The sequence below is a fragment of the Aspergillus sclerotioniger genome (genome assembly GCF_003184525.1).
Source record: "Aspergillus sclerotioniger CBS 115572 chromosome Unknown BO94scaffold_30, whole genome shotgun sequence".
NCBI lineage: Eukaryota > Fungi > Ascomycota > Eurotiomycetes > Eurotiales > Aspergillaceae > Aspergillus > Aspergillus sclerotioniger.
In genome coordinates, this window is record NW_020291020.1 from 271,015 (window position 1) to 297,710 (window position 26,696).

Below are 26,696 nucleotides of genomic sequence, written 5' to 3' on the forward strand. Positions count from 1 at the left end.
TTGTCTCTCACGTGACCTGGCCAGGCACCACCAGCCACGGTATGCGCCACAGGTCTTTTGCCGCGCCCGAACAAATCCACAACGGATCTTGCTCTTTCGTTGAAATCCAAGAAATTGCAGCAACAACGGCGGACATCAACCCCTCATCACACACACAATGTCGAAGCTAGGAAAGTAAGCGACCATCCCCCTCCCCCAAAAGACCAGAAACCACCGAGCGAACCCAAACGAGAAAAGGAAAAGAAAAGAAAAGAACCAAAAAAATCTAACCAGGGAATTTTCCCACTTGTTTCCAGCCGCGCCGACTGGGCCGACGACGAGGAGTTCGACGACCCCTCCGCTCTCCCCGCACAGCAAATCACGACCAACAAAGATGGCACGAAGACGATCGTCTCCTACCGATTCAACGACGAAGGCAAGAAGGTGAAGGTGACCCGCAAGATCAAGACGACCGTGGTACGCGAACATGTCAACCCTCAGGTCGCGGAACGGAGGACCTGGGCCAAGTTCGGTCTGGAGAAGGGCAACGCGCCCGGTCCTTCCTTCGATACGACCTCCGTCGGCGAGAACATTGTTTTCCGGCCCAGCGTCAACTGGAAGATTCAGGCCGCTGAGGCGGAGAAGAACGGTGGCGAGAAGGGAAGCATGAAGGACCAGCTTAAGGATAAGAAGGTTAAGTGTCGTATTTGTTCGGGTGAGCATTTCACGGCTCGTTGTCCCTTCAAGGATACTATGGCGCCCGTGGAGGAACCCACTGGTGGTATCGAGGGTGGTGCTGGCGGCGAGGAACCTGCTGCTGGTGGCCTTGGTAGTGGAACCTCGAGCTACGTCCCGCCTCATCTACGGAAAGGTGCTGCGGGTGGTGGCGAGAGAATGGCTGGCAAGTACGAGAAGGACGATCTGGCGACTTTGAGAGTTACAAACGTGAGTGGCCGTTCCTTTTCCCTTTCCCCGGTTCGAGTTGTTTTTCTATTTGCTGTTCTGGTGGTTTTGTTGGGAGGCAAGGGAAGAGAAGCAGGAGCGGCAGGGAATGCTGGTTCCCCTACCCCCCTCCCCTCCGTCCGTCTCTTCTCTTCTTTCCCTTGTCTGCTTTGCTTTGCTCTTTGCTTGCTTAATGTTCCTATTGGTGTTGTTGGGCGAAAGGGAGGGAAGGGGAGGGGTGGGGTGGCGCATGGATGTGGATGAGAAGCAGCAGCAAGAGCAGAAACAGCAGCAGCAGCAGCAGCATTCTTCTTCCATTGATTTTCCTTCCCCCATGCACTTCTTACATGGCTGACTTTGACTGACCACGAAACAAAAATACAGGTGTCCGAGTTGGCCGAGGAAGCAGAACTGCGGGATCTGTTCGAACGCTTCGGTCGTGTCACCCGAGTCTTCCTTGCCAGAGACAGAGAGACCCAGAGAGCCAAGGGATTCGCTTTCATCAGCTTTGCGGACCGGAGCGATGCTGCACGTGCCTGCGAGAAGATGGATGGCTGTAAGTCGATTTTCTTTTCTTTTTATTGCTATTGCCTGGTTATCTACATTGGGCCGTCAGCAATATCGGAATCGCAACTAATATTTCTCATCAACAGTCGGTTACCGTCACCTTATCCTGCGCGTCGAATTCGCCAAGCGGGCGACTTAGATTCCTCTATCCTCCAATTCTTCTCTCTATCTCGATCTCTCTCTCGATCTCTCTCTTCCCTCTCTTCCTTTCTTGGTTCCGTTTCACGACACCTTGGGTCTTTTCGTCAGGCGGGTTTCCTTCATGGCTGAAGATCTTTCATCTACTACTTTTCTTTGTACTGTATGATCCGATCGATAATGATGATTACTGAAAAGGCATCCAATGTGTCATTTTTGCTTTTGTCGATTCTATACAAAGAAAAGCAGCGGTTCCAGTTTGCTTCCTACTTTTCCCAGTTTTTTTCACTTTTATCTCTCTACCATGCCCCTCCCCGGGCTGGCATGCGTTTTCTTGCTTTTTTTCTCGGGATAATTGCGGGTTGAAGTATTCTTAGATGAAAGGGAAACAAAAGTCTTCGATTGCCCACCAGGGTCAGATGAGGTAGAGCACCAGTAGACTTCTGGCCCTGTCTGGGAAAGCGCAAGCGCAATATCACAGTTTCAGGACCGTCAGGACGCGGAGTACACGATTCGTTAGTCGATGGGCACCGCTCTGTAGCGTCAGGTTGAGGTTCCTTACCGAGGGGCCTATCGCTTGATTGATTTGGGTATAAGCCTGGGTCTGATGAGTCAATACATATTTTCGACGTCTTGCCTTCTTTCGGACCTAAATTTGCGCCAGATCACTACAAGGCCGCATCCACTGTGATAACAAGCCACAAGTGGCTTCCGTGGAGTCGCCTTTTAGGTTTTGTAAAGGTAAGATGCATGAGGAATGAATCACAAGGATCTGCAGACCATATAGCCAAGGCTGTGGACATGACAGATCAGGGTTCAGACGGCCTGGGGGCGAGCTGGCTCTAGAAGCGCTGAGGGCTAGGTATTGGCCATAGCAGTTCGAAAGCAGCCCATCTGATCATCTCGTAAAAGGCTGCGCTGGATGGCTTATTCGCGGGAATTCCGTCATGGGCATCAGTGGCAAGGCTGGGGGGCGTTCTGCATGCGTATCGGGCTAGGAAAGGGATCCCTATACCCAGCGGAAACGGCACAATGAATTAGTATACGCTTACACTTTGGAAGGGTGAGCATGACCAGGCATGACACCGATATCAGCCGCCATGGCCCCCGATTAGAAAACAGCTTTCCCGACAGACGAATGGATGCATGGTGTTGTATCGAGGTGTGGCGCCAGGTCAGAGGTCTAGATGGTCAACCAAATCAGCTTCGTGTCATCCTCGCCAAAGGCCCGGGAACATTCGCTGCTCGGAAGGATTGTGAATGGCACGCACTGTCAGGATGGCTGGTTACATCGCATGAAAACGGTATTGAATGGGGTTTGTCAACAATGGTTTTGTGTATTGTTGGGCGGCCGACTCCAGCAAGTCCTGGAACTAGCCTTTCTTGGCTCTGGAACAGACTCACTGGCTGCTCTCTGTGCGACTCGAAGAGCGTTCCGGACTGGCAGGTGGATCCCGCTGCCGCACTGAGTCCTCACGGGATGAAGCATGCCAGCCCGTTGACTGGAGGACCATCACCGTCACCATCGCCTCTATTGCTCAATCAAGTATGACGACTGCCCTTTCATCTCCTCCCGTTCGGTGCACCGGATTCCATGGCTGGTCCATCATCAGGCTCCATGCAGGCATCTGCCTCACAGCCTCCGGCGACATTCTCGGTTCTTTTCCATTACCAGCCTTGTTCGTGCCGCTGTCCGTACGCTGCATCATATGGGTAGTCTTGAGGCTGGGTACACGTCAGTCATTGATCTATGAATAAAGGCTATACAGCTTACCCGTCAAGCCATGCCGCCATACGGATCCAACAGATAGGCTGATGATATCCATTAAATCCTAGCACGTCTTGCAGCAATTTTGAAACTGGCCTTGGGTATGAACTAATGATGGTTATCAGAATAGATGGTCCGATAGCCTGACTAATGTTCTGACAAGTTGCACAGGGAAGAAGGGAGTGAGAAAGGCGCCGAACCAGACGCACGGCCACAAAAGATAGAGGCGTCCTAGTTTAGCATGCTATGTTGCGTGCACAGATGCACATTGTGATAAAGTAAGAGAGTAAAATTGCGGAAACGAATGTAAAACGGCCGCAAATGGAAACGGCGAGACGAGGTCAAAGAGCCACATACGTACTGTTGAATATGGTTGATAGTGGGAAGAGGCTGATACTCACCAAGCAAACATGGCTTACAATGAGACTACATCTGCCCCTGCCGGGCCATGAATCAGAGAACCGGCAAAGAGATATAGTGTAAGTGGCCGACCAGAGTCTCTGCATGACCAGGGGATACTTTCGGGTCCGAGACTACAGCGAGGTTATCGCAAGCTGTCGGCTATGACACGCGTTGCAGTGACACTTGTGCGCCCATTGTAGTTCCTGAAGAACATTATGCTCAATCGCATGTGGTTGAGAACGCCACGAACGACCGCATCTACCAGAGAAACCCTATGTCTACACATTAGCGGGAAAGAAGGAAGCTCGTCAAGACGAAAAACTCGGGGAAGAACAAGCCGATCCATCGGCTTGAATGCAGAGTGAAGATCGCAATCCACCGGACGGCTAGGTAGAGTCGAAGAGCTAGGATCCTGCCAAGGGTTCTTCCAAACGTGGGAACATTAAGAAACCCCGGAAATTAAAGCCGAACGTTCTGGACTCAGGATGAGCTCAGCTGCTTGATCGACAAGACAACCGACGTACGGGCTATCTCCATGGTCCAAACCGTAATACCGGCCAGCTGCAGCTTCAAGCATGCCATGACAGCCCCTATGCCCCATTATGGCTTATAAAGGTAATTATTGCGGTGTCGTACAGGAGTTCCGTCAGGATAGGGAGGGTATCAGCCACCAGCACGGGTAGAAGAAGTCAGCAGGTGAGTAGATTCGGGCGCGTATTGCTCCTGGAACGCTGAAGGCGCGAGTCAATCGGAAGTACTCCAGCTGCACAAGATGTTAGCACTGACAGCCCTAGGAGCCTAGGACAGATCCAACACATTCCCATACTGGCTAGAGGCCTCGGTCTTGAATGGGACCTTGTTCAAACTCTAACCCAGGTACGTTCAGACGGCTTTCCGGGCGGACGGGCCCCTCTCAGGCTCTCAGAGTCTCAACCAAGGAAAGGGTCGCGGCCAAGCGGGACAAAGAAAAAGAAATTAAGGGAGAAAAGTCACTCACCAGCAATGACGGTGCGGGAGGGAGTCTTCCGAAGTGTCCTTCTAGGTAGCGGTGGTAGCTCGGTCGCCCACGAGCCAGCGTAACAATGTCTCCTTCAGTCTCCATACGATAAGACTCGGTGATTCGCCAGTCGGGGGGCCTCGGATATTAGTTGACTGGAACAAGATCAATGGCAGCGAGACCAGCAAGAGATAGAGTTTCTTCTAGAGATACTGTGTAGGCGGCCATCCATCCATCCATCCATCCATCCATCCATCATCCATGGCACCTGGGTATGCCAATTATAGATGGAGGATGGTATCAGCTCTGTCAGTAGTGTCTGCACCCATGACCAAGCACCGTTGCCTAAACAAGGTTCTCAGCGGCCCCAACGGCAAGACCAGATGCCAAAACAATGTCAGAGGACGAAGACAAGGACAGGGACGATGACGGCTGATGAGTGGTCCAAGGCTCAATTGTTGTTGCAATGAAGAAGGTACATGCAGGTATGCCGCTATACCCCTTGGGGCCAGCCTCTCGAGGCACGTGCCATATGCTGCTTCGGGGTTAGCGTCATGACACGCGCTCCGATTCGTGTCGGCCGAACAAGGCAAAGCAATAAAACAAATAAAGTAACATCATAGGTAGTAGTAGTAGTAGTATTGACCATCTACTACTTATCTCCAATGCCATCGGTTTCTCGAAAACTATACACCCTCTCCATCCATCACCGATCATATTCATCATCCATCAGCACAATCCTCTTTCAGAAGAGTTTTGATCTCATCCTCAATTCCCTACGCCTTACCATGGCTCCAACTTCCCGACAGGCTCCAATCAACGGGCTTCTCGGTTCACCCTGGCCTGAGATGCAACCTCTCACCCCCCCTGGTTCGAGGTTACTATGGGATTCGCGCCGCATCCCGCGGACACATCCTGCACGACATCGGCCCCCTCCCCCCTCCTTCATTAGGAACCCCGTACCCTATACAGGCCTATAACAACTGGCTCTCAATTAAAACCCAACACAGGCTCTCTGCCAATGATACGTTCATGGCTGCTTTTTTCAGCACAGTGCATATCACATCTCAACCAACTAGCTTCCTGCAAGCCTGGATGATCATCCAGCCACATAATAATCCCCACCGGAAAGGGGAAAGAAAGGAGTCAGAAAATTTTCTAGTACTCAAAAGAGTGAGAAAAAGGAAAACAAAACAGAGAAAAAGAAAAAGAAAAAGAAAAAGAAAAAGAAAAAGAAAAAGAACAAAAGAAAAGAGAATGGGAAGAAGATACATCCCCACCGACTGGGATAAGCTGAAAGGCGCTATCTCCCCTCTAAGTAAATCCACTGCAGTGGGCTTCGCTCCGCTCTACCAATCAGCGCATCTGCTAGATTCTGGAAAAAGAATGCAGTGTACTTCGTACAGCAAATGTGCTCCCTCCACCCCAAGGGTGGTGTGACTGGGAAAGGGGCCATTGTTGCCGGAGCAGAGTTCGGTCAAAAGTTCCAACCGAATAGTGTGTGGCAGGTCATGACTACATGCTACTCTTTGTATCAGCTGCATTTCTGACTCAAATGGCTCCCAAATGGCTCAACCATGTCGGTGAGCGAACCACCACCACCATCATCACCACCACCGCAGGGGAAGACAAAAACAACCGTTGGATCGAATCTGTCGATCGCCTGATCTCTCATTCATGCAAGAGCTACCGCTGCTCGTGCCTTGAGCACCCGAGATTCTCTTGAGAGCAGCCCAGATAGGCGGCACGTCTAGAACATGGATTTTTTTTTGGGCCCACAGCCCCTGCCGGGCACTGTACAATTGTACGGAGTACATCAACCGTTCTTCCATGGTCTCGAAAGCTATTGGCTGTCTGCATCCTCCCAAGCTCAGTAGTTATCAACCGTTCCCATCATGCGACTGGGGTCTGCACAATTCCCGGGGCGATGATCGTCGCTACTAATCTGTTCTAGCACCATCTTAATTTGTTTTGCTGCACTTTGCCGTTCGCCGGGTGTTCACACTAGGACAGCTGACTTTACCGGTGATGTTCTGTATGGAGTATAGAACAGTTCACCAATCAAGCAGCCAACTGAACCTTGCCCAAGTTGGAGTTCATTCCGCTTTAAGTTTGTGCAGCCTTGAGTCTGCCTAGACTCGGACCATGGGGATGTAACATGGATTTCATCCAATGCCGTGTTTCTCCAACGGTTTCGACAGGGTCCAACTCTCTGTCTTTTTTTTTTTTTTTTCTAATTTACTAATTTACCCTTCGCGTCTTTTCTGGGCGATACACCCAGTACTATCCTCCAGGGAGGCATCTGTTCCTTTTTCTCACCCAAGCAATAAAATAAAAGCGAAGCATTTTCTTGGAAAGGAGGTAAAAGGGCGCCAAGATAACGAAAAGGGAAAAAGGAAGAAAAAAACAAAAGAGCGCCTTTTCGATTCGAGCAAGCGTCGTCAAGGCACGCATTGTATGTATGTAGTCCGTTTCTTTTCTTTTTCCTCTGTTCAGTATGGCTCGGAGACAATCAGGGTCTTTGACCCCCGTACCCACTAAACTCAACAGCAAACTCGTGGCGAGAGTGGTATTCATTTTCAAGCTTAAATTGGTAACCTGAAGCTCCCAGGGCTTGTGCGCAACGAGCTTCTGCAGACATTTCTTTCCGCCGCATCTTACCAGGGTCACTCATTGGGCGCCGTAAAGGGGCCAGGCTAGGTAGACAGCGGAGAAAGTGGGCGTCGTGTTGGTGTGGGCAGGAGGAAATAACATGACATGAATGAAGCGTTTTTCATCCAACATCTGGAAACAAATATCAAGCGACCAGATCCCTCGACTGCCACCCAGCACCTTTTTCTACCAGTCAACCAGTCCTTGGGGCACAGCAGCAAACAGCGAACAGGCCTAAGCGACTCGCCTTTCCTTCTTCTTTGTCAAGGTTCCTAATTAATCCACCGAGAAGCCGAATTGAAGCGCTGAACCCAACGGTTCTCTCCTTGACGTGGACAAGCGGAACATTGGGATAACCGATACTATACATACATATAGGGTTGCAGCTCGAAGTCGAAAGCTGCAGTGGTGGATGCAGGATACCAGTCCTTCCTTCATGACCTGACTTCACTACACTTGCCCATCATCTGCCAACCGGTACCAGTGAGTCTATCTTATTCTGCATCCTCATCGGTTTCCCTGTTCGCCTCCCTCTCCCTTGGCCGTCCCATCTTCTTTTTGTTCCTTGTCGGATACGCCCACTATGATTCCCTTGTCCCATATGTCTTAATCACCACACAATCTCCCTCCTCCTGTCCCCGGTTACTACACCGTGGTGGTCAGTAAACCTATGACTTCACAGCACCTCCCCCACGTTGCCCCTACATGAAGATAGATCTTGTTCGTCATGGTTGATGTGGCGATCGTGGAAGCACCGAGAAGAGTGCTCACCGGTGTTTGTCATTCTTCCTCGTTTCTTTCTTTTTCCATGTCATTTCCTCTCCTGTTCGACTTCCTTCCACCCCGATATCTCTTTTTTTTCTTATGAGCATGTGTTCTCTCTCCATCGAGCCGATATTCTAGTTATGTCGATGCTAGAATAGCAGCGAAACTCCCCCTTGTGCGCCCCTGAAAATTCGTCATCCTTCAGGGAATTGAGAAGGTCCATGATCGCCCATGGATTTACTTCGATTGTTTAGCCGAATCACTGACTGTGCTATAGAACTGCATCGCTATACCAGGGATCTGGTTATCCAAAATACCTCCGAATAAGAGCGACAGCGTGCGTCGAGCCGCGCGGTTGCCAGTCCAATACCTCACTAACAATTGTCACTAGCATCGCCTTTCAACTCTAGCATACCCCTGTTGGGCGCCGCTCAACTCTAGCGTTCGCCGGGCGTCCTGTTAGCGCTTCAGCTTGGGCGGATTTCCAGGGTCCCAGGCGCAAATCAGTCTTTGGCGTCAAGCTTGCTAAGCCCAAGTGCCCTCTTTTGTCGACTTTGGGGGGTTTTTTTTCATTTGTTTTTTTTGGCTTCGCAGCTTCTTGCTATTTTCCTGTCGTGGACTCGCCAATGAATCATTGTAAGTACTATGCTTGTGCCGTGTGGATCTCCAATGTTGGTGGTTTCATTTTGGCCATTTTCCAGAAGTGATCTCAGCAGCGGCGTGTACTCGTGACCAAGTTGCAATTGCCTCTGACAGGCGATCTACACCCGGGGTGACGTTTATTCTCCCTTCTTTCTCGCATCTCAAGCTCTTATGCTCGGTTACACAATTTCAGACGCCCCCGATTCCCTTGTATTAGTATGACATCAAGGACTACTGTTTTCCTTGGCCGACAGGGATGGGTACCCTATTTCATACCGGGCTGACCAGTTAATTTTGTACCTTTTTTTTTATCTCATCGTCATCAATATTCTTATTTTTTGTTCTTATCGTTCTATTTTCTCCGGGGTGGATCCGTCTGATGATGCCGTCTGGTCGTGGCAATGGGTTCTAATCATGGCGTCTTCAATAGCAACGCTTCTGCAAAGCAGCTTTCCACTGGACGGTCCGATTAACACCGACGGGGACTACACGGGGGCGTCACGACCGTATTCCAGCTCGACAGGCTTCCATATGGACGAGGAAGAAAGTAGCCGGAGGGGCGGCGCCGTTGGCCATCCTTTGGCGCAGCCGGTCTCAATACCAGCTACCAACGGCTTGCGATACAACACACAGCAGCCTGCGATGCAGGATGTACCGTAAGTTGTCTTTCAATTCGGACTGCCCTTGTGCTCCACTGGGTCCGCTTGCAGCCACTAGTCACAGCACTCCCTTCTAGTCCGAACAGCCTGAATAGTTGGCCGGCAGCTGAGATTATTATTTCCCCTACTCTCATTATTATTATTATTCTTCTTCTTATTCGGCTACGCCTGCTTTTGTTTCGCCCGTGATTTTCCATTCTCTTTGGTTTTTATTTGTTTTATCGGATTTTTCTATTTTATCGTCTTGGGTTTCCTTTTTCTTCTTTTTATTTTATCTTATTTTATTTTATTTTTTCTGTTCATTCCTTCTCCTTCCAGGGCGTCTAACTATCTATCGTTCTAATCTTTTATTATTATTATTATCATTATTATTATTATTCTTCTTCTTCTTCTTCTTCTTCTTCAATACTTCCCTTCCTGTTTTGGTCCTGTCCTTTATGTCAAGTGCCGTGCTTAATGGCCTATACCAAACTGCTGCTTGCATGCGTCTACCTGCTGCTCCCTGGTCGCATTGCCGGGCCTTCAGCATATCCTCGCAAAGGATGGCCACACAGCTTGTCGCTGATTCATTTATACATGCTGTGTGGTCGCGATGCGTTGGGATCCAAACGTTCTATATCTTGCTTTTCTTCTGCTGTCATCCTCCGATTATTTTCGGCAACACCCTAGCAGATGCAGCTTACTGACCTAAGCCGGCTCTTCTAGCTTTGCGACGTCTCCTACCATTCTCATGAGCCCTAGTGATTCATGTTCTGGTTCGTCTTCCACTCCTTCCCACCTCTCCATCGTGTTCGTCGGCTGATATGCACCCTTCATCAAATGATGTGGTGCTTTGCAGAAACCTTTTCTCCTTCGTCGAACTCATTGTACACGCACTCTCCAGCACTGTCGTACGATAGAATGTCGGATTTCAGATCCCATCGGGTTCCCCCACTGTAAGTCTACCTCTTATGCTTGATCCATTGTTGACATGCACCGATTGATAAGAAAACTTTGGGACCCGTATAGCCAGCCGCCTACCAGTCTATCATCCACCAGCCTGCAGCCCCAGGGGACATCCGTCTCTAGCAGTGCTTCCATCTTGGGGAGAAGTGATGGCTATCCAGGCACGTACACGTACCGAGGATCATTCCCACCCCCACCACTGTCAAGCCTGGGGGAGATTGGCAGGATGCCACCGTATACAGCGACACCACGAGCTCTAGAGAGCTCCATCGAGCGGACTCAGAATCTGTATCTCGGACCAGGGATGTTAATGGATCCCGTCCAGCCGCGCTTGCCACAACCGGTTGCAGATGCCCCTCCGTTCCATGAAACCTATAATATCCAACCGATAGTCTCGGGGGCTCAATCCATCAAACCTGAGATCCAGGCTAAGATTCACAAAGGCTTCTTCCAGGTTGATGAGAAGTGGACTTGTTATAGACGCAACTACTTTTCCGTCTCATGTTCCTTCTCTTTGCAACCTTGGGCACCCAGCCAGCAACTTTATGTTAAGTTCTCGGAACAAGCAACCGAACGCATTCAGACATGGTCGATGTCTATCTCAGCTATAGTGAACGCACAGTATGGAGAACCTCGAGAGCTGGTTCAGCACACCCCTAAACGGGACAAGCAATCGGAATCGAAACCGAAGAAAATTGTCCTACAGCCGTCTCAGCCCCCGCCGCTGGTTCTCAGCCATGGAGCGTCATCCACCAGCACTCAGCATAGCTTTTCATTGGCCTCGCAGTCACCTGGGTTGTCGCTGGATTACAGCCCATATGCAAATACTGCCCAGCCGTCGCACCCTCCCACACAGCACACGTTCGAACGGATTCAGTTCCAGAAGGCAACGGCGAACAACGGAAAGCGACGAGCCCAGCAGCAATACTACAACCTTGTGGTTGAACTCTACGCGGGGATTTCCAACCCTGTTCCGGGAGGCGAACCCTATCAATGGATCAAGGTTGCCAGACGGCTTTCGCACCCAATGGTTGTTCGGGGGCGGTCCCCGGGCCATTACAAAGACGGCCGGCGCGATGGTTCGACAAGTATGGGTCCGGATGGGGGGAGCGGTGGCTCCGGTGATGGAAGTGGAGGGGCTGTCCTACCTTCAGGCTTAGGATCAGCTGCACGGTCTCACTTCATCATGCCGTACGACCCTTCTCAGCGCAATGGTCCACATTACGGTCGAACAGATTACCATCAAATGACATCGTCAGACCAGTCACCGCTTAGCGAGAGTCCGCACATATCGTCATCCTCGTCATCCACGTTTGATATCGGACTCAACACCATGGATCCCATGGACTCGATGAAAAGCACGTCCAGTATGGATTCTTATCAGGACCCGAATTTCACTGGCATGAATAACCGAAAGCCACCAAGCCATTTTCCCCACCAACTTCCCTCTTTCGACTTTGAGCCCATCTCTAAACCAGCCGAAGAGACCAATCATTCATTTCCTGGGACGTATGACTCTCTGGTACCTCTTTTGACAAATGACCAGCACGAACCTCCCCATTACATGAAGCATGCCCATCGGCCAGCTTCTCACATGTACCAGCACTCCAGTAGCAGTGGTTACGACCCCATCTACTCGGCTGCTCGCACCGCTGACGGTACCTCTTATGGTCGTTTTCCCAACACTCCAAGTCTGTGCGTTTAGCAGACGCCTCTACCTTCTCCAGGTTCCATTGAGCCCTTCAATTCTTTCAATTGTTTTCATTCGCCATCGTCGTCCATCATGATTTCTTTTTCCGTCTAATTTCTTTTTTTTCCCTTCTCTTTTAGTATTCTTCTTCTTTTTCCCTGTGGTCTGTTGCCCCTACGATCTTTTCTCTTCCTTCCCCACTGTTTTAATCTGCTTATGATCCCGGAAAGGTGTGCTCCAGTTGCCCCCGATTTCCGATTATTGTCCTCGACGGACTCCCGATGAATTACGCGCGCCGATAGACTGAGAAGCCGTGCTGGTTTACCTCTCACATGTTGAAAGAAAGTGAAATTGCATTGCCATGGGGACAACCCCTATTCGGGGCCCTTGTGCCATCTGCCTGCCCCCTGCCTTATTATTCCTTTCCCTTTGATTTTCTTTTCTTTTCTTTTCTTTCCCTTCGCCTCCCCCCTCCCCCCCACCTTTTCTCCACCTGTCATTTTCCATTTTCCACCTTCCACTGACCCCTATTGATGTTGCCTCCGGAAGGACCAAAGGGATGATGATGCACTGCTTCCTTTCCATTCACCACCGAAGAACAAAAATATCTGCGTTTCTACATGTAGACGAGACTCGAATTATGTCCAGAAAAGAAATGTCACTATCGATTTGATTAGGCCATGTGGGAAGACAGCTACGCGATCCATTCGAATATGGAAGCAATAATGACTACTAATAGTAGGTAGAGATAATAATCCCATGCAAGCCCCAGCCTGCCAGGGAAAGGGCTATAGTTCGCCGGCCCTGGTAATAATTGGTTCTTGCTGGGGTAGGATTTTCTCCGATATGCTGCCCTACTTGGCCCAGCCAGGTATGCCGCTGTCAGGTCAACCTACCCTGTCTTCCTGCATGCCGAGAGAATTGAAACAGACACAATGAAAAGCAAAAGCAACATGGAAGGCTGGGAATTGGGAAGAATAGCCCGATGGAGAACCAGGGTCGAGTGCAGGTTCGTGCATCTCACGTTGCCCCAAGGGAAAGGAGTAAAATGAAGCCGAGAGAGAGGGGGAACCCATATCTGGAAGTCAAATGCCTACCCTACCGTATAAGAAATCCATCGAAAACAGATAATAGGTCGTCGCTAGATACAATAATTTTTTTGCCCCAGCTGGCAACAGGAACACCTGAACGAGTGTCCAGGAGGAGGGATCGGGGGAGGGGGGAGCCAGAGCACCCCCGAGCCGCCCGGATCTCAGGCCAGATGACGAGGGGAGATCGACGAGGGCCACCAGGCCGTCCTTTGATTTGTTCCTGCCGGGTTTGGCGGTCGGTCACCGGCAGCAGGCAGTGTTGGGAGGGGGGAGTCGACATAATAATGCCTGTCTTTTTACTTCTTGGTTCTTACTCTAGTTCTTACAGGTACTCCGTACCCCATACTCCATACAGATCGTGGGATACCGATGGATACCGATGGATACCGATACCATACAGGCAGGCGCGCTTGCCCGGAAGAAGAAATAAAAGTGGAATTGAGAGAAAGAAAGAGAGGAAGAGAGAGAAAGAGACTGGAAGGGAAAAGAAAGGAACCCAGAAAAAAAGGAGGAACAAATCACTCACCTCCTTTTCCGCGCCTTCCCTTTGTTGTTGTTGTTGTTGTTGTTGTTCCGTCTCATTGTGGACTAGCCGGGATCCTTTTCCCAGCTTCAGTCACGACTCACTAGTTACTCACTTAGTACAACGCAACTGTCCCTGACCGAACCGAACCGAGCCTCTCTCTCTTTGCGTTTTTGCCCCCTCAGTCAGTCTGCTCCAGTTAGTAGCAGCATTATTGTCTCTGTTGCCTCCCGTCTGCTCGGCCGAGTCAGAACTCAGGCCTCCTCTAGGCTCTCGCCCCCCACGTCAGAGGTCCCTGACCCTTTTTCATGGCTGCGGATGACGGCACTGGAGCGACGTCAAAAGGAAGATGCAACTAATGCGACGATCATCCCACCAATGCGTTCCATGATCGACCGGACATACATTAGGCCGCTGATTTAATCTCGTTAGTGAGCGTGCATAGCTTCCCCCAGTCTCCTTTTAGCGCTCCGTCGATGATGACCCCCTCCCCATCGCGGTAACTAACGACTCCTGGGCACCATCCAGAATGGTCGTCCTACACACACTCTCGCCATGCGGATGACCGCTTTGCTGACTGGTTGAGCCACTCCTCCATACCCTTGGGTCCCTCTCGGCACGTTCCGGCGTCATCCCAGCCGATCATTGTTTCCCTTAGTCGCGATATCAGCCCGCAGGTGTCCATGGTCTACGCCGTCCTCGCGGGCCCGACATTCTAATTTACCGGCCCTTATCTCTCTTGAGATGCGTCTGCATCCATCTCTTCGGGAAAAAGAAATGCAACGGTATTCAATAAAACTACACAACATGTCTCCTTCCGTCGACCGTGAAGGCGCCATGAGCAGCAGCCAGCCCCCACCCCCCAACAAATTTCGGCGGCCTACGAACAGCTGTCCGTCCTAATTGGCGGTGCAGAAGCAGTGATAAATCATCTCACATCAATCACCCCCCATACTGCGATCCTCATACTAGCCGGCCACGCTTCACCTTTCGAGTGGGTTCGCCCCCTCTGTATTGCCGGCAAGCGGAGACCCGGTGGCTACCAACTACCCAGGCATGCTTGATGCAATATTTGCTTCCCTAGGATGGCCCACTATGCACGTCGTACAAGGGGGTGGGAGTGACCCGAGCGAAGATGATGGGGCCCAAGCCGAGCAAGCCACAGAGGGCCTGGTATTTTTGACCAACGGAAGTACGTGCTTGTAGAGGGCGGCCAACGAGGACGCTGGAGTGCCCCCAGGACAAGTCTCCGGGTCGTCGTGCAACCGTTGCATCCAATCTGCGTCAGTTTCACCACACCAACGTCAGCTCCCAACGCAATGTATGAAACTTCTCGACTTGCCCTTTTCAACGGTCAGGGTCCCAGTCGCTGCCACTCATCATGCGGCCCCTCCCTCCCCCTACAGGAGGGTCAGTGGATGCGCACAGTCCCACTCGTCTTCCTGGAGCGGTTCATGTCGAAAATTGGGGCCTTCGGAGTCTTGCATGTAACATCTGAGTCAAATGGGCCCCCATGTTCGTCTGTACGTCAAATGATCCTGAGTGGCCGATCTTATCCCAGTGGATGCTGCCCGGAAACTGAGACCATGGACCAACACTGGCTTGGGCCCCTATGTTGACCCGCCATGCGGACCCCCTGTTCAGTGCTGACGGGGCTGCTATTCGTGTCAACATTGGTCTTTCATGGCTAGTCCCGTTGCGAGGCTGGCGAGGAGAATTTCGTCCCAGACAAACCTTCTTTCTTCCGTGACCCTGCTCTCTCCGTCACCCGGCGCCCACCTGACCTGCATGGAAATTGTCTCATACCCTTCCCTTGTCCTCTGCCCGTCCCCATTCGCTCGTCTCAAACCTACAAGAATCGCGTTCTAATCTGGCCAACTACCAGCGCAACCATCTGGCTTCTTCATCGTCTTGTCACCTAGCCGTCTCAGGTCTCACCCCGACATTGCATGCGTCAAATACTGTTCCACGAAACGGTCTCCGGATGTTGTGCTCCGCCAACAAACTTCTGACAAGGCTAGACACGCGACGAGAATGAGCATCTGCCCCCATTTCCTGCTGCAACTCGCCTAGATAGCCCCCGTCTGACTTAATCTCACGTCTACCTGCTTCTGCCTATTTTTATTCCGTCTCTTCCCGTCCCCAACTTCAGCTGAACCTGCAAGTCCCGATCGAACATGTGATTGTCGCCCATTAGCGTTTCAAGTACCAGCCAAGGCGGCTTGCATCTATTGATAACCAAACGTTGGGTTGCCGCCGCCTCAACTCAGACCCCCATTTTCTGTCTTAACCGACAATACCCGCCTCCGTGTACCTCGCCTACTTCCCATCTTTCTCGACTCTCGATATCCGAACAGCCAATTTCCGATCCAACGCCTCCTGCTCCTCTTTCGTAGGCGCCAGACCCATAGCATTCTCCACTTGTGGTGAGACCCAAAGGCCAATAGAAGCCCAGGCCATCACGCCAACTCCGAACAGAGCTCTCGTCTTGGGCGAGAGGGACCGGTATGAGCTGCGCGGTGTAGATTTTGTCAGTAAAACGCCATTCGTAACTATAATTACAGTAAACCAACCTCCAGAATGACATGGTTGTGCGGGTGGGTGTAGGTAGGTAGGCAAAAGGTACAGTAGGTGTTTCGTCCTTCCTTGAAGTCCAGACGGTTGCGACTCCACCTGGACCTAAATACCGCTAGCCTTGAACAGGTTAGTGTACTGCCAGTCAATCCCGCCTTCCTATCTGGTCTCATGAAATGGGTAGGTAAAGAGTAGTGCTGGACAGCTCTCACTCATATCAAGACCAACTGCTCTGACGAAATTATCTGTATTTCTGCTTGGGATGTATCAGAACGATCCTGATCTGGCATCTTACTCGTCATACGAGAGACCCGGCTGTCTGCTTCTGCCCTATGGAGTAGATAGATCCCCCACCTTGTGTAATCAACGCCATCCCATCATATCGATCTTATGCATCATTCAGAGAGGTACGAAATAGCCAAGATGACACGGATGGCTCCGCTTCGGGATTAATCTGGATATCATTACGGGGCACTTCCGACCTACTGTAGAAGGTAATAATCTTAGGGAAGATGGGGTGGGGAAAGAGTAAGACCTATTCGTTCATCTTCATTAAGTTGTCTACTTCTGAGCAAGGTAAAGTAGGTTCGTGGGCTTCACTAAACTGACTGGGAATTTTATGACACAGACACCGAGAGAAGAGTAACATCACATCGACGTATAAAAAGGAGAGGACTAACATGATACATGTAAATCATAGATAGGATAGGGGGAATTAGAGAGACATAGAAGGTGCAGAATCAAGAATTATGCGAGCACAGAGCTGACAAGGGATATAAAGGATATACGAATTGAGCAGGCGTGGATATCCGGCTAATCGATAAGGCGTTCGCTGTCGCGGGCTGAGCTAGTTTATTTCTTGCCGTAGGCACGGTCGATGTCCTTCTGGAAGCGGTTGAGGATCTTCTTGCGCTGGAGTTTTTGAGCGGCAGTCATGTAGCCCTGTTGCTTTGTTAGTCTCAATTCAGAAGCGAAAGTGGTTAGCATAGACTTACGTTCTGGGGAGTCCACTCCTCGTCAGAAAGGACAACTCCGTTGATGATCTCGATACCCTTCAGACCACCGGCCTTACCGGCGGTTTGGAGCTGCTTGAGCACGATGGACGTCAGCTTCTCGTTGTGAACAAGGGTCTCCAGAGTGTCGCCCTCGATGCCGTTGTCGTTAGCCAGCTTCTTCAGTGTGGCTTCTACAGGAACGATGATGGCGACCGGCTTGTCTTGGTCCTGGGCGGCGTAGACGCAGATGTTGCCGACCACGGGGGAGGAGCGGTAGATGGACTCGAGCTTCTCCAGAGCAATGTATTCGCCGTTCAGCGTCTTGACCAGGTTCTTCTTGCGATCGATGATCTTGAGATGGCCTTGCTTATCAAACTCGCCGATATCACCCGTCTTGAACCATCCGTCGTCAGTGTAGGCCTCCTTGGTCTCCTCCTCATTCTGCCAGTAGCTGCTGCTGACACTGCCTCCGCGGATATAGATTTCTCCTTGCGGGGGAGTGTTCTTCGTCAGGTAACCGGCATCCGGGAAATCGACGAGCTTGACTTCAATGGAGGCGGGGATTTCACCAAGTGCGTCTGGGTTCCAGGCCATCGGGTCGTTCAGGGCACCCATGGCCGAGGTCTCCGTCAAACCGTAGCCGCTGATCATAGGGGCAATAGCCATGGATAGGAACTTCTGCGTGTCCTTCGAGACCGGACCACCGCCGTTCATCATGATACGTAGTCGGCCACCAGTGGCCTCCTTGAGCTTGCGGAAGACAATGGAATCCAGGAACCAGGCCCCCATGTCAGCGCCGGGGAATCCGGCAGTCATCAAGAAGTTCTTGGCAGACATGGCTCCCCAGAACATGCTCTTCACCAGGATGTTGTTCTTGTTCAGGTTGTTAAGCACACCCTTCTTTACGGACTCCCACACAGCCGGAACACCGACAAGAATTGTGGGCTTGAACTCGCGGATGTCGCCCTTGCAGTTGCGCATGGAAGTGTCAGACAGAGTACGAGGGTTTCCGTAACCCATCGTACCACCCCAGAAGAGGCAGAGGTTCTCGAACATGAATTCAAGGATGTGCGCTTGCGGGAGGTAGGTGAGGAGAGCATCCGAGGGACCAATGTAGGGGCCGACGATCTCGTGAATACCGGCAGCTATGTGGAAACCCGGTGTCAGTATCGTACTGTGGGGTTGGAAGATAATCAACAACAACTTACTTGCGGCAATAACGTTGGCATGTGTCAGAGACACACCCTTCGGGGGACCGGTAGAACCAGAGGTGTACATGATACAGCAGAGATCTTCAGGAGCCGGGGGGACAGGATCCACGGGGTTTTCTTCGCCCAGCTTCCGCAGATCCTCCATACTCAAGACATTCAAGCCCTCATTTTCGGACTTGAGTCGGTCCAGATGTTCCTTCTTGGGTTCCTGGTCGGTGTTGTAGATAACATGCTTGATGGACTTCGCATCCTTTAGAACGTTGGCCACGGAGGGGATGAGGACGGGATCGCAGAAAATGGCGGCACTGGATGTCTGGACCAACGAGTGCTTCAATCCCTCCTCACCCAAGGTGTCGTATGCGGTAACGATGGTCAAAGACTGAGAAGCGGAACCTGTAACAAGGGATGCAATCAGCCAAAGGCCAATCAGCCAGAAGGGATCCTTGCGCACGAACCGTGTGACATGGCCAGCCAGTTTGCACTGCGGAAATAAGCAATGTCAGCATTCAACCTGGATCCTGATACACCTCAGTCGCACACCCACCTAGTTGCGCCGTAAAGGTGAATCTTGTCCGGCTTCTCCAAGCCGAGCTTCCGCAAACCACAGCCGAGCTCAAGCGCCAGCTTCTCGTATTCGACAAAGCTCTTGTAAGTGTAGCCACTCATCTCGAAGTAGGTCCATTGCTTGTCGACTTCCTTTTCCACACCATCGACGACCTTCTTGATCTTCTTATTCTCGACGTGGGTCTTGACCAGGTGACGGCTTCCGACAGCCTTCGCATTCCCGTAGACACGCGCGGAGCGGCGGAAGACATCATAGGTGGTTGCGACATCCTCGGCGGGTCGTAGGATGAGGCCATCCTTGGCCGCAGGCAGTCGGCGAGGGATCGTCTCGCCTTCAACGGGCTCGTATCCAGGAGCCTCGACGGAGAACGGAGCCTTCTTGTACATGCGCGGTTGGATGCGAAGCTCCTGGAGCTCCTTCTTAGACATCGGCATCTTGCAACGTTGAGTGAACTAGACGAGTGGAACGGAAGGAAGTATCTGCAGAGGACAGGTCTGCTGTAAAAGAACGGGGAGCCGTCGAGTGGTCAGCAGTCGTTCGAAATTTGGGTTCGATCTCTTCAATAGAGCAATGGGAAAGACACGCCAAGGTGAGGGGGAACCAGAGGAAGGCGACGGATAGCAGAACTCAAACGACTTACGGCAGTGCAGAACCACTCTAGACCGACGCCACACCGGGGGATGAGGGTACCAAGTGGAGATTGCGAGAGACACAAAGGGTTCCAACCTCCAACTCAAGGCGGGCGAGATTGCGGGGAAGAGGAAGAGGGAGAGGGATAGAAAGGCAGGGGGAAGGGGAAAGGGGAAGGAGTTGGGATGGCGGGAGGCAGCGGGAGGGAAGCACGACCAGAAGAGGAGAAGATGAAGCTGCAGATCGGGATGAAGTCAGAGTGTTTGTTGTGGCTGGCCGGGAGGTCCAGGCGACTACACTAAAACTTAGGTGTGCTTGCTTGTCCGCCACCGGCCGCTTCCTTCGACGAGTACGACTACTGAAAAAGACCCTTTCTGCTCCATCCTTCTTCTTCTTCTTCCTCCGCTGCATGCCGAGTCCCTTGGTTTCATTACGTTCGTGTTCCCTTTGGAAATGAGCTACCATTGGGAGGAGTGATCCTGATAGGTCCGGTCGGAGACCAGCCCCTTGAGGGCACGATATCTATTCTATGCAGTACCTATCATCTAGATCGGTCGGGAACTTGAATCGCCGCGGTCCAGCATAGCCGACCGCTTCTGAGTGCTGACAGTGATACGGGGGAAGATGGAGACAGGGCCGGGGCAAGAGGAACGATGGAGTCATCGCACAGCTTATGCTGCCTATAGCAAGGGACATATAAGGACTAGTCCACCTGTCAGCAACTCGGCGCACGAGAGGATTCATGATGGGACTCCATTTGTCGTCACTGACGGTGGTTCCTTGGCCATTGGCGGTTGGCCATCATTGCATTGGTCGCGGGCCAAGCTCAGTTCCGCTTTTGTTGGGATTCCCACCAGCAACTTGACAGCGCGCGTGACGTCGTCTTGGTCAGTTGGTCGGTTGGTCCAGTCTAGATGTCATTACTGGTTGCTCTGTTGCTTGGTTGCTCTACACAGTATCTAATAGTATCTAGAGGATTCTGGGATCTGGGATAATATTTACAATCTTAACCACATGCAGATTCCATCGCCACTCATCTATCTTATGCATTCCTTATGCAGTCCCTGCTTACATGAGTGTCTGCTGTGTGACCCTCCCACCAATCAGAAGGCCAGCCGTTACAATGCCGTAAAACCTCCGCCGTCCAGAATCACGGCAAGATCATCTCAATCTTCGGCCATCGCAAGCCCACCGCAGTCAAAACCTCAATGGAGCCCCGACTCAAATCCTAGCTGAAACACACCCCGGTTGATCCTCGTCGTGCAACACCCCGCCCGTGAACTGCAGGGGAAATATTCCGATCGACGACGTACATATGACCAGCAACCCACCCAACATTGAAAGCTTTGGAAGTTGAAACACAACCACCACCATCTCTACACAGTATACACATTACATAGTAGACAGAACATAACCCCACCTGGTATAAACAATGGATTCACTCACGAACTTCCTCGCCATCATCGGCGAAGAAGTCGAAGATGCGGAAGAGGGTATGTCCTAACGAATTGCTTCACATCATAAGCAGTATACCTACCTCCATACTAGCTATAGAACATATAAACCCACCTGCACAACCCCCCAAAATTAACACCCCAATCTCCCCTAGAATCCTTCCTCCTCTTCTCCCAAGACATCCCCTCCGCCAATCTAGGCTTCGTCGATTCCCGCGCCACCACCATCGACATAACCATCCACGACCAAGACTTCACCATCCACCAATCCCCAACTCTCCTCTCATCATCCAGAGCAGGCGGTACAACCGGTGCCGGTACGTCCATCCCAATCCCTCCCAATCCCCATACATATCACCACCATTGCCAAAACTAACAACCAAATACCAAAGTCCTCTGGAAAATCACCCCCCTCATATCCACCTGGCTCACCAACACCACCAAAAACCCAAACCCAAACCCACTATGGACACACTCCCTCCTGACCCCCACTTCCACGGTCGTCGAACTAGGATGCGGTATATCGGGGCTAATCGCCCTCTCCCTCTCACCCAAAATCAATCACTACATCGCCACGGATCAGGAATACGTGCAGCGTTTGTTTCGTCAGAATTTGGATGAGAATTCTACTGCGTCTTCTACGTCTACGGGGACGAAATCTAAGGGGACTGATAAGGCATCAAGGAGGAATAATAATAATAGTAAACAGTCGATAAGGAATCAGGATGCTGGTAAGGGGAATGTGACTTTTACGTCCCTGGATTGGGAATTGGATGTTGCGGGGTCATTGAAGGAGAGTTTGGGGTTGGTATCTCCGCTTTCTGGGACGACTGGGTATGGTGGGGAGGAGGAAGAGGAGGAGGATAAAGGTTTCGATTTGGTGATTTCGTGTGACTGTATTTATAACGAGGCGTTGGTTGCGCCGTTTGTGAGGACGTGTGCGGATTTGTGTCGACTACGGCCGGTATATACTGACGATTCGGATGGGAATAATATGGGGGGAGATAGGGGAGGGAGGAAGCCGACGGTGTGTGTGATTGCGCAGCAGCAGCGGTCGCCGGAGGTGTTTGAGGCGTGGTTACAGGAGACAATGAGAGTGTTTCGGGTGTGGAGGGTTAGTGATGAGGTGTTGGGGGAGAAGTTGAAGTCGGGGTCAGGGTATTTGGTACATGTGTTGCTTTTGAAATAGACTAGATTACGATGCTGGGGTGGATGAAGAAAATATCTAGATGAGGAGAAGTGTATGTTCCATTGACTATGGACATGGACATGGACATGGACTGAGCGGACCATTGTCGGCTGGGTGAAAATCAGCATATATGTAAACTCCCCAAGGCACAAGGCAGTATGGACATTCTTGTGGGAAGCAGGAACAAAAATAACAATAGACGCAGCAACAGTGCACCATGGATTGGAGTATCCCCTTGGACTGCGGAGATTATAACGGGTATATAATGAGCTAGTCGTAGGCATCAAATATTGTGATCGGAGTTGAGATAGAAAGAACTTGAAGGATCAACCATTCGAGGAAGAGTAAAACATTACAGTATTAAAGAACGTGCAAAAGGCCACCCACGAATACAAAAGAGGGTATTAACGCAAGAGCTGCATATGAACAGAGACTCAGAATCTGAAAGCATGCTCGTACTATGCAAGGCGAAATGCAGGTTTTGTGTGGTCGCAGGCAATGCGATCAACAAGCAGTATTATGTAATTGAATATATTACTTAACCTCAGTTGGGTTTTTAGGTTCAGTGTTCTCTTTCTCGTTTTCATGGGGCCGAGGAAACTCGGCCTCGTCTTTGATCGGGGGCTTTTGATCCGGCAACGCCTGGATGGGTGCCTCAACCGGCCGAGGAGGGATGGAGGCTAATCGCTCCCGGGGCTCCTCCTCTGGATCACGATCGATGATAGATGAAATGGATTGTTTCGTCGACCCGTTCGTTCTCGGGACTGGTATTTGCTCCGGGGCCGGAGCCATGGGGACCGGCGGCGCTGGCAGTGTCCGCTCGGGGGCCTCCGTCTTCACACGGACCTCCCGACTCTCCTCCTCATCAGATGCAGAGGAATAATCCATTTCTTGCTGATATCCTTCGGTATCCGCAGGGCCAGATTCCAACCGACTTTCTTCGGTGGATGCCCGATTCACCGTCGCCACTGGCGGCAGAGGCGCATTAGGATCAAACACGATGCCACATACCTCTAGCGCCCGGGACTGACTCCCCAGGCTGCGGTCCTTATGTTTCTTGGTCAGATGGCACATGAAGCCATGCAGGGTCACAAAATCGGCTTTTCCACAACCTGCGACCGGACATGTGAGATATACCAGGCTTCCGTCCGACGGCCGCTTCCAGAGCGCCCGTCCAGAGGGATCATGCGCGGCCGGTCGTCCATGACGTTCCCCCCAAGCCTCAACATTCTTGATGGTGTATTTCTGCTTCCGCCGAATCGATGTGGCGCCGGTAGGATCGTGGTGGATGTGCTGAGGAGGAGGATGGGGCGGCGGCGCTTGTGTTGGCGGCGGGGGAATTTGGCGAGGCTCTGGAGGGCTCTGTTGCTTGAAGAATGCAAGGGTGGTCGCTGCATTGGTTTCCGATAACCGGCGAGGCGGCGTTGGTCGAAGCGGCGGCGAGTCCAGGCTTGCATTATATCCCAGTCCCATGGACTCCCGCTTTATTCTCTTCCGTTGCCTACGCAGTTCCTGATTCGTAGGCAAAGCATCCATGTCAGAGTTGAAATCCGCGGAGAATTATGTCATGAGTCTATTAACCATACCTCTTCTTCGGCTTCCGCATTTTCGGTCATCCTACGAAACTCCTCGTCCTCTCGCTTCCGGATGGCGAGAAGGTGACTACGGGCCGCCATGCGAGCCGCTTCTTCATGTTCCAGTTGTCTGAGGCGAGTCTCGATATGATCTATTTGGAAAGGTTGAGCCGGCGGACCGGGCGCTGGCGGGCCTGGTTCCTGCAGTGGATGGGGGTGGAAGGGACGAAATTGATGATGGCCTGGCATCATATGTTCCGGTGGGATTGCTTGCGTCGGATTCATTGCGATTGGATGGAATCGGGGCAGGCTCATGGTGTTGACATGGTGTCCGGAGACACCTCCGTTGAGGCCATTCTCATGCACGGGTGCTACAGGAGGTGCTGCAACGGTCATGGTAGAAGACTGAGGAGGTTCAGTCAGAGAATTAGTTGATCGAGTTTACTGCGTTTGAGTTCTGGCATGCACATGGAAAAGTTTGTTGGTGATTTGCAGATTGATATGATGGGGGACGGGGGAACACTGAACAGAGGGGGGGAACAGCAGGGAATTCAATATGATGAAAAGATAAATAAGATGAGAAGAGGGGGGAATGAAGGTGTAGGAGTTCGGACAGGGTGAGAAAAGGGAGATGAGGGAGGGAGCAGAGAGGGACAAAGGGAAAGAAGAGGAGTATGAGTGAAATGATAAAAAGAGAATACAATGCTAGTGTCAGAGCAGAAAGACCAGAAGGCGCGGCAGATGTCGAATTAGGGTACCAAAGAGAATAGAATGAGAGAGAAGCCGAACTTACTTACGGAGTACACTTGCAGCAGATAATCAGGATAATGTCAAGAACAGCCAAGGACTTCTCCGACCAAGCAGAGAAGAAAAAGAGCCCGCTAGTGCGATGCAGCTTGCCCGTTTTTTTTTCCCTCCAGGAAATTTCCCGCGGTTTCCTCGAAGGTCGATTTAGTTGGTTGTCACCCACTACTACTAGAGTTGAGAGGGACAAATGCAAGTGGTAACGGCTAAGCAAGGGATCCAATGGATTGGAGGAGGAAGTAGGCAAGACTGGTCTGTCACTGGTGCCTGTGGAAGCGAGAGATAGCCGGGGAGCGATCCTAATGGAAGGTTTGAATGAAAGTTTAACGAAGGGGGAAAAAGAAAAGAAAAAAAGGAATAATACTAATAATAATAATAATAATAATAATAATCCCCCAAAATAATGACAAAGCACGAGAAAAGGACGAGAGGGAGAGAGGGCGAGCGAGAGGGCAAAGATGGAATAATGGGCAAAGTAATTAAAACCAGATCAATTGGGACAGCTCTAGACACCACTAGGAAGACACACTAGCAGCTAATAAAACTAGTTCAAGTAGTAAAGTATCTAGATGGTTTTACGGTCAGTTGGAACTTGGAAACAAACAAGTCCATGGATAGAGTCTGGGACCTGCAACAGCACTAGTGAGCTCCAGTGTCAGATGTAGTAATAATTGACAATAATGCCCATAGTACGATGTAGTACAGAATGCACAACTGTCTGGAGCATTGCCCTTTCTGCGACTTGAATGAATATTTGCGGTTGGATGGGAATCAGATTAACAACCGCGGCTGGTCCGTTCATGATTTATTTTTATTTTTATTTTTATTTATTTTTATTTTTAATTTTGTGGTTGTGTGGTGAGGTCCACTTCCATGGTATTTCCATTGTGGTTCCTTGACAGAGAGAGAGATGGATGACTGAGGGCATCGTAGCCTCCCTGGAACTGACGCCGGACATTGTAATTATTACTCTGAGCCAGATCCTTCAGTCCCCGAAAATCCATACCTCTGTGTTGTACACTAGCCTGCCCCTCCGAGTAGAAATCCACTACTGTCACACTAGTGACAAACACAAACCAACTCAGTAATCTATATTAAATTCTATTATTTATCGTGTCCCCCCCCCCGGTCTAGGATCTGAGATGTGTACTTTAGTCGTCTGCCGGAGGGGAAGCGAAATCGACTCTTAGACCAGGGTTGATCTGTACCAGGACCGGAGAGGCAACCCAACACCATATTGACTTTCGCATGAGCTCAACGATTGATAAAGAATCCGGGAACTCTACCACTGGTGGAAAGCTTCACACTGTGTCTTTCTTCTGCCATTAGTCGTTTTAATAGTACTCCTGCGCATTCCTTGGCCCTTAGGCAAACATACTGTCGTAATTTTTTTTTCCCTCTCTGGCTCTTAGTCTGTCCACTTCCAGTTCCAAGCCCTCTGGAAAGCTGGTAGGTAAGTAGGGTTTATTTTTAGTTACTCAAGGAAGTGGCCAATGAGGATCGGATGATCTACTACTTGTTTGTAACACAATTAAATGAGAAGGAAAGTAGAAGATCATGAAAGATCGGTGTCTTGTGCACAATCGTTGCCAGAGTGGATTGCAAGGGTAATACAGCGTGTCAATGGGTTTTGTACCCCAAGCCTACTAGTAGCAATCATAGCCGATGAAGCTTCCAGCCAGCTGGACAGGGGGGGGGGAGTTGCGACAGAGCAATGAGAATGGTGGGAAAAGGTCCCCGCCGTGAATAGCACTTACTGCTTAGTCGTAGGACTAGTGGTTGGATACGGGAGAAAACTGAAGAGGACCCAGAGGGCGAAGGCGAGCGAAGGCGACTGAGTCAGGAAAGGAAAAGAAAACGACGGGTTGGTTGGTTGGTTGGCCGGGATGGTCCCAAGGGGCAAAGTGAAGGAAAGTGGACTGGCCAGATATTATTACTGT

At 51.0% G+C, this 26,696-nt stretch overlaps 10 protein-coding genes across 10 annotated transcripts; 7 read left to right on the forward strand and 3 right to left on the reverse strand.

Annotated features, from left to right (window-relative positions):
* Positions 1 to 157: 157 nt before the first annotated feature.
* tif35 (translation initiation factor eIF3 core subunit g) lies at positions 158 to 1,627 on the forward strand (the record flags this gene model as incomplete). The annotated part of the gene is made up of 4 exons (XM_025615936.1): positions 158 to 174; positions 297 to 924; positions 1,306 to 1,477; positions 1,575 to 1,627. The coding sequence occupies 4 exons, from the start codon at positions 158 to 160 to the stop codon at positions 1,625 to 1,627; spliced, it is 870 nt and encodes a 289-aa protein (XP_025463756.1).
* Positions 1,628 to 2,966: 1,339 nt separating this feature from the next.
* On the forward strand, positions 2,967 to 3,336 carry BO94DRAFT_434194 (uncharacterized protein; the record flags this gene model as incomplete). The annotated part of the gene is made up of 2 exons (XM_025607486.1): positions 2,967 to 3,073; positions 3,174 to 3,336. Coding segments are annotated over 2 exons (270 nt in total), but the record flags the coding sequence as incomplete, so codon positions are not given.
* Positions 3,337 to 6,623: 3,287 nt separating this feature from the next.
* Positions 6,624 to 7,801, forward strand: BO94DRAFT_559700 (uncharacterized protein; the record flags this gene model as incomplete). The annotated part of the gene is made up of 6 exons (XM_025614090.1): positions 6,624 to 6,699; positions 6,905 to 6,984; positions 7,290 to 7,310; positions 7,344 to 7,362; positions 7,405 to 7,458; positions 7,596 to 7,801. The coding sequence occupies 6 exons, from the start codon at positions 6,624 to 6,626 to the stop codon at positions 7,799 to 7,801; spliced, it is 456 nt and encodes a 151-aa protein (XP_025463758.1).
* A 1,507-nt stretch (positions 7,802 to 9,308) lies between these two features.
* BO94DRAFT_430793 (uncharacterized protein) lies at positions 9,309 to 9,512 on the forward strand (the record flags this gene model as incomplete). Its single annotated transcript, XM_025607477.1, has 1 exon — positions 9,309 to 9,512. A coding segment is annotated over one exon (204 nt), but the record flags the coding sequence as incomplete, so codon positions are not given.
* Positions 9,513 to 10,411: 899 nt separating this feature from the next.
* Positions 10,412 to 12,161, forward strand: BO94DRAFT_559701 (NDT80 / PhoG like DNA-binding family protein; the record flags this gene model as incomplete). Its single annotated transcript, XM_025614091.1, has 2 exons — positions 10,412 to 10,446; positions 10,550 to 12,161. The coding sequence occupies 2 exons, from the start codon at positions 10,412 to 10,414 to the stop codon at positions 12,159 to 12,161; spliced, it is 1,647 nt and encodes a 548-aa protein (XP_025463760.1).
* A 485-nt stretch (positions 12,162 to 12,646) lies between these two features.
* On the forward strand, positions 12,647 to 14,144 carry BO94DRAFT_230484 (uncharacterized protein). The gene has a single exon (XM_025606297.1). The coding sequence runs from the start codon at positions 13,132 to 13,134 to the stop codon at positions 13,897 to 13,899; it is 768 nt and encodes a 255-aa protein (XP_025463761.1). The 5' UTR covers positions 12,647 to 13,131; the 3' UTR covers positions 13,900 to 14,144.
* A 1,935-nt stretch (positions 14,145 to 16,079) lies between these two features.
* Positions 16,080 to 16,347, reverse strand: BO94DRAFT_589241 (uncharacterized protein; the record flags this gene model as incomplete). Its single annotated transcript, XM_025615937.1, has 2 exons — positions 16,080 to 16,272; positions 16,334 to 16,347. 2 exons carry the CDS (start codon positions 16,345 to 16,347, stop codon positions 16,080 to 16,082), a joined length of 207 nt encoding a protein of 68 aa, XP_025463762.1.
* Positions 16,348 to 16,858: 511 nt separating this feature from the next.
* On the reverse strand, positions 16,859 to 19,792 carry faa4 (long-chain fatty acid-CoA ligase FAA1). The gene is made up of 6 exons (XM_025612551.1): positions 19,746 to 19,792; positions 19,085 to 19,602; positions 18,996 to 19,021; positions 18,538 to 18,933; positions 17,330 to 18,474; positions 16,859 to 17,276 (listed from the first exon to the last, which is right to left on the reverse strand). Exons 2-6 carry the CDS (start codon positions 19,537 to 19,539, stop codon positions 17,187 to 17,189), a joined length of 2,112 nt encoding a protein of 703 aa, XP_025463763.1. The 5' UTR covers positions 19,540 to 19,602; positions 19,746 to 19,792; the 3' UTR covers positions 16,859 to 17,186.
* Positions 19,793 to 21,164: 1,372 nt separating this feature from the next.
* Positions 21,165 to 22,592, forward strand: BO94DRAFT_500072 (S-adenosylmethionine-dependent methyltransferase; the record flags this gene model as incomplete). The annotated part of the gene is made up of 3 exons (XM_025609405.1): positions 21,165 to 21,228; positions 21,345 to 21,506; positions 21,582 to 22,592. 3 exons carry the CDS (start codon positions 21,168 to 21,170, stop codon positions 22,376 to 22,378), a joined length of 1,020 nt encoding a protein of 339 aa, XP_025463764.1. The 3' UTR covers positions 22,379 to 22,592.
* Positions 22,593 to 22,787: 195 nt separating this feature from the next.
* Positions 22,788 to 24,842, reverse strand: BO94DRAFT_230096 (uncharacterized protein). Its single transcript, XM_025606296.1, has 2 exons — positions 23,965 to 24,842; positions 22,788 to 23,890 (listed from the first exon to the last, which is right to left on the reverse strand). Exons 1-2 carry the CDS (start codon positions 24,346 to 24,348, stop codon positions 22,913 to 22,915), a joined length of 1,362 nt encoding a protein of 453 aa, XP_025463765.1. The 5' UTR covers positions 24,349 to 24,842; the 3' UTR covers positions 22,788 to 22,912.
* Positions 24,843 to 26,696: the final 1,854 nt, after the last annotated feature.

What these genes read in the sequence shown, in the direction of transcription:
- BO94DRAFT_230484 (XM_025606297.1), top strand. Translation starts at nt 13,132, where the DNA reads ATGGAGAACCAGGGTCGAGTGCAGGTTCGTGCATCTCACGTTGCCCCA.
- faa4 (XM_025612551.1), bottom strand. Translation starts at nt 19,539, where the DNA reads ATGCCGATGTCTAAGAAGGAGCTCCAGGAGCTTCGCATCCAACCGCGC. An exon ending in TGCCAACGTTATTGCCGCAA is followed by an intron (nt 18,475 to 18,537) that starts GTAAGTTGTTGT and finishes GTTTCCACATAG; the next exon opens with CTGCCGGTATTCACGAGATC. An exon ending in AGGAGTGGACTCCCCAGAAC is followed by an intron (nt 17,277 to 17,329) that starts GTAAGTCTATGC and finishes ACAAAGCAACAG; the next exon opens with GGCTACATGACTGCCGCTCA.
- BO94DRAFT_230096 (XM_025606296.1), bottom strand. Translation starts at nt 24,348, where the DNA reads ATGACCGTTGCAGCACCTCCTGTAGCACCCGTGCATGAGAATGGCCTC. An exon ending in ATGCGGAAGCCGAAGAAGAG is followed by an intron (nt 23,891 to 23,964) that starts GTATGGTTAATA and finishes CCTACGAATCAG; the next exon opens with GAACTGCGTAGGCAACGGAA.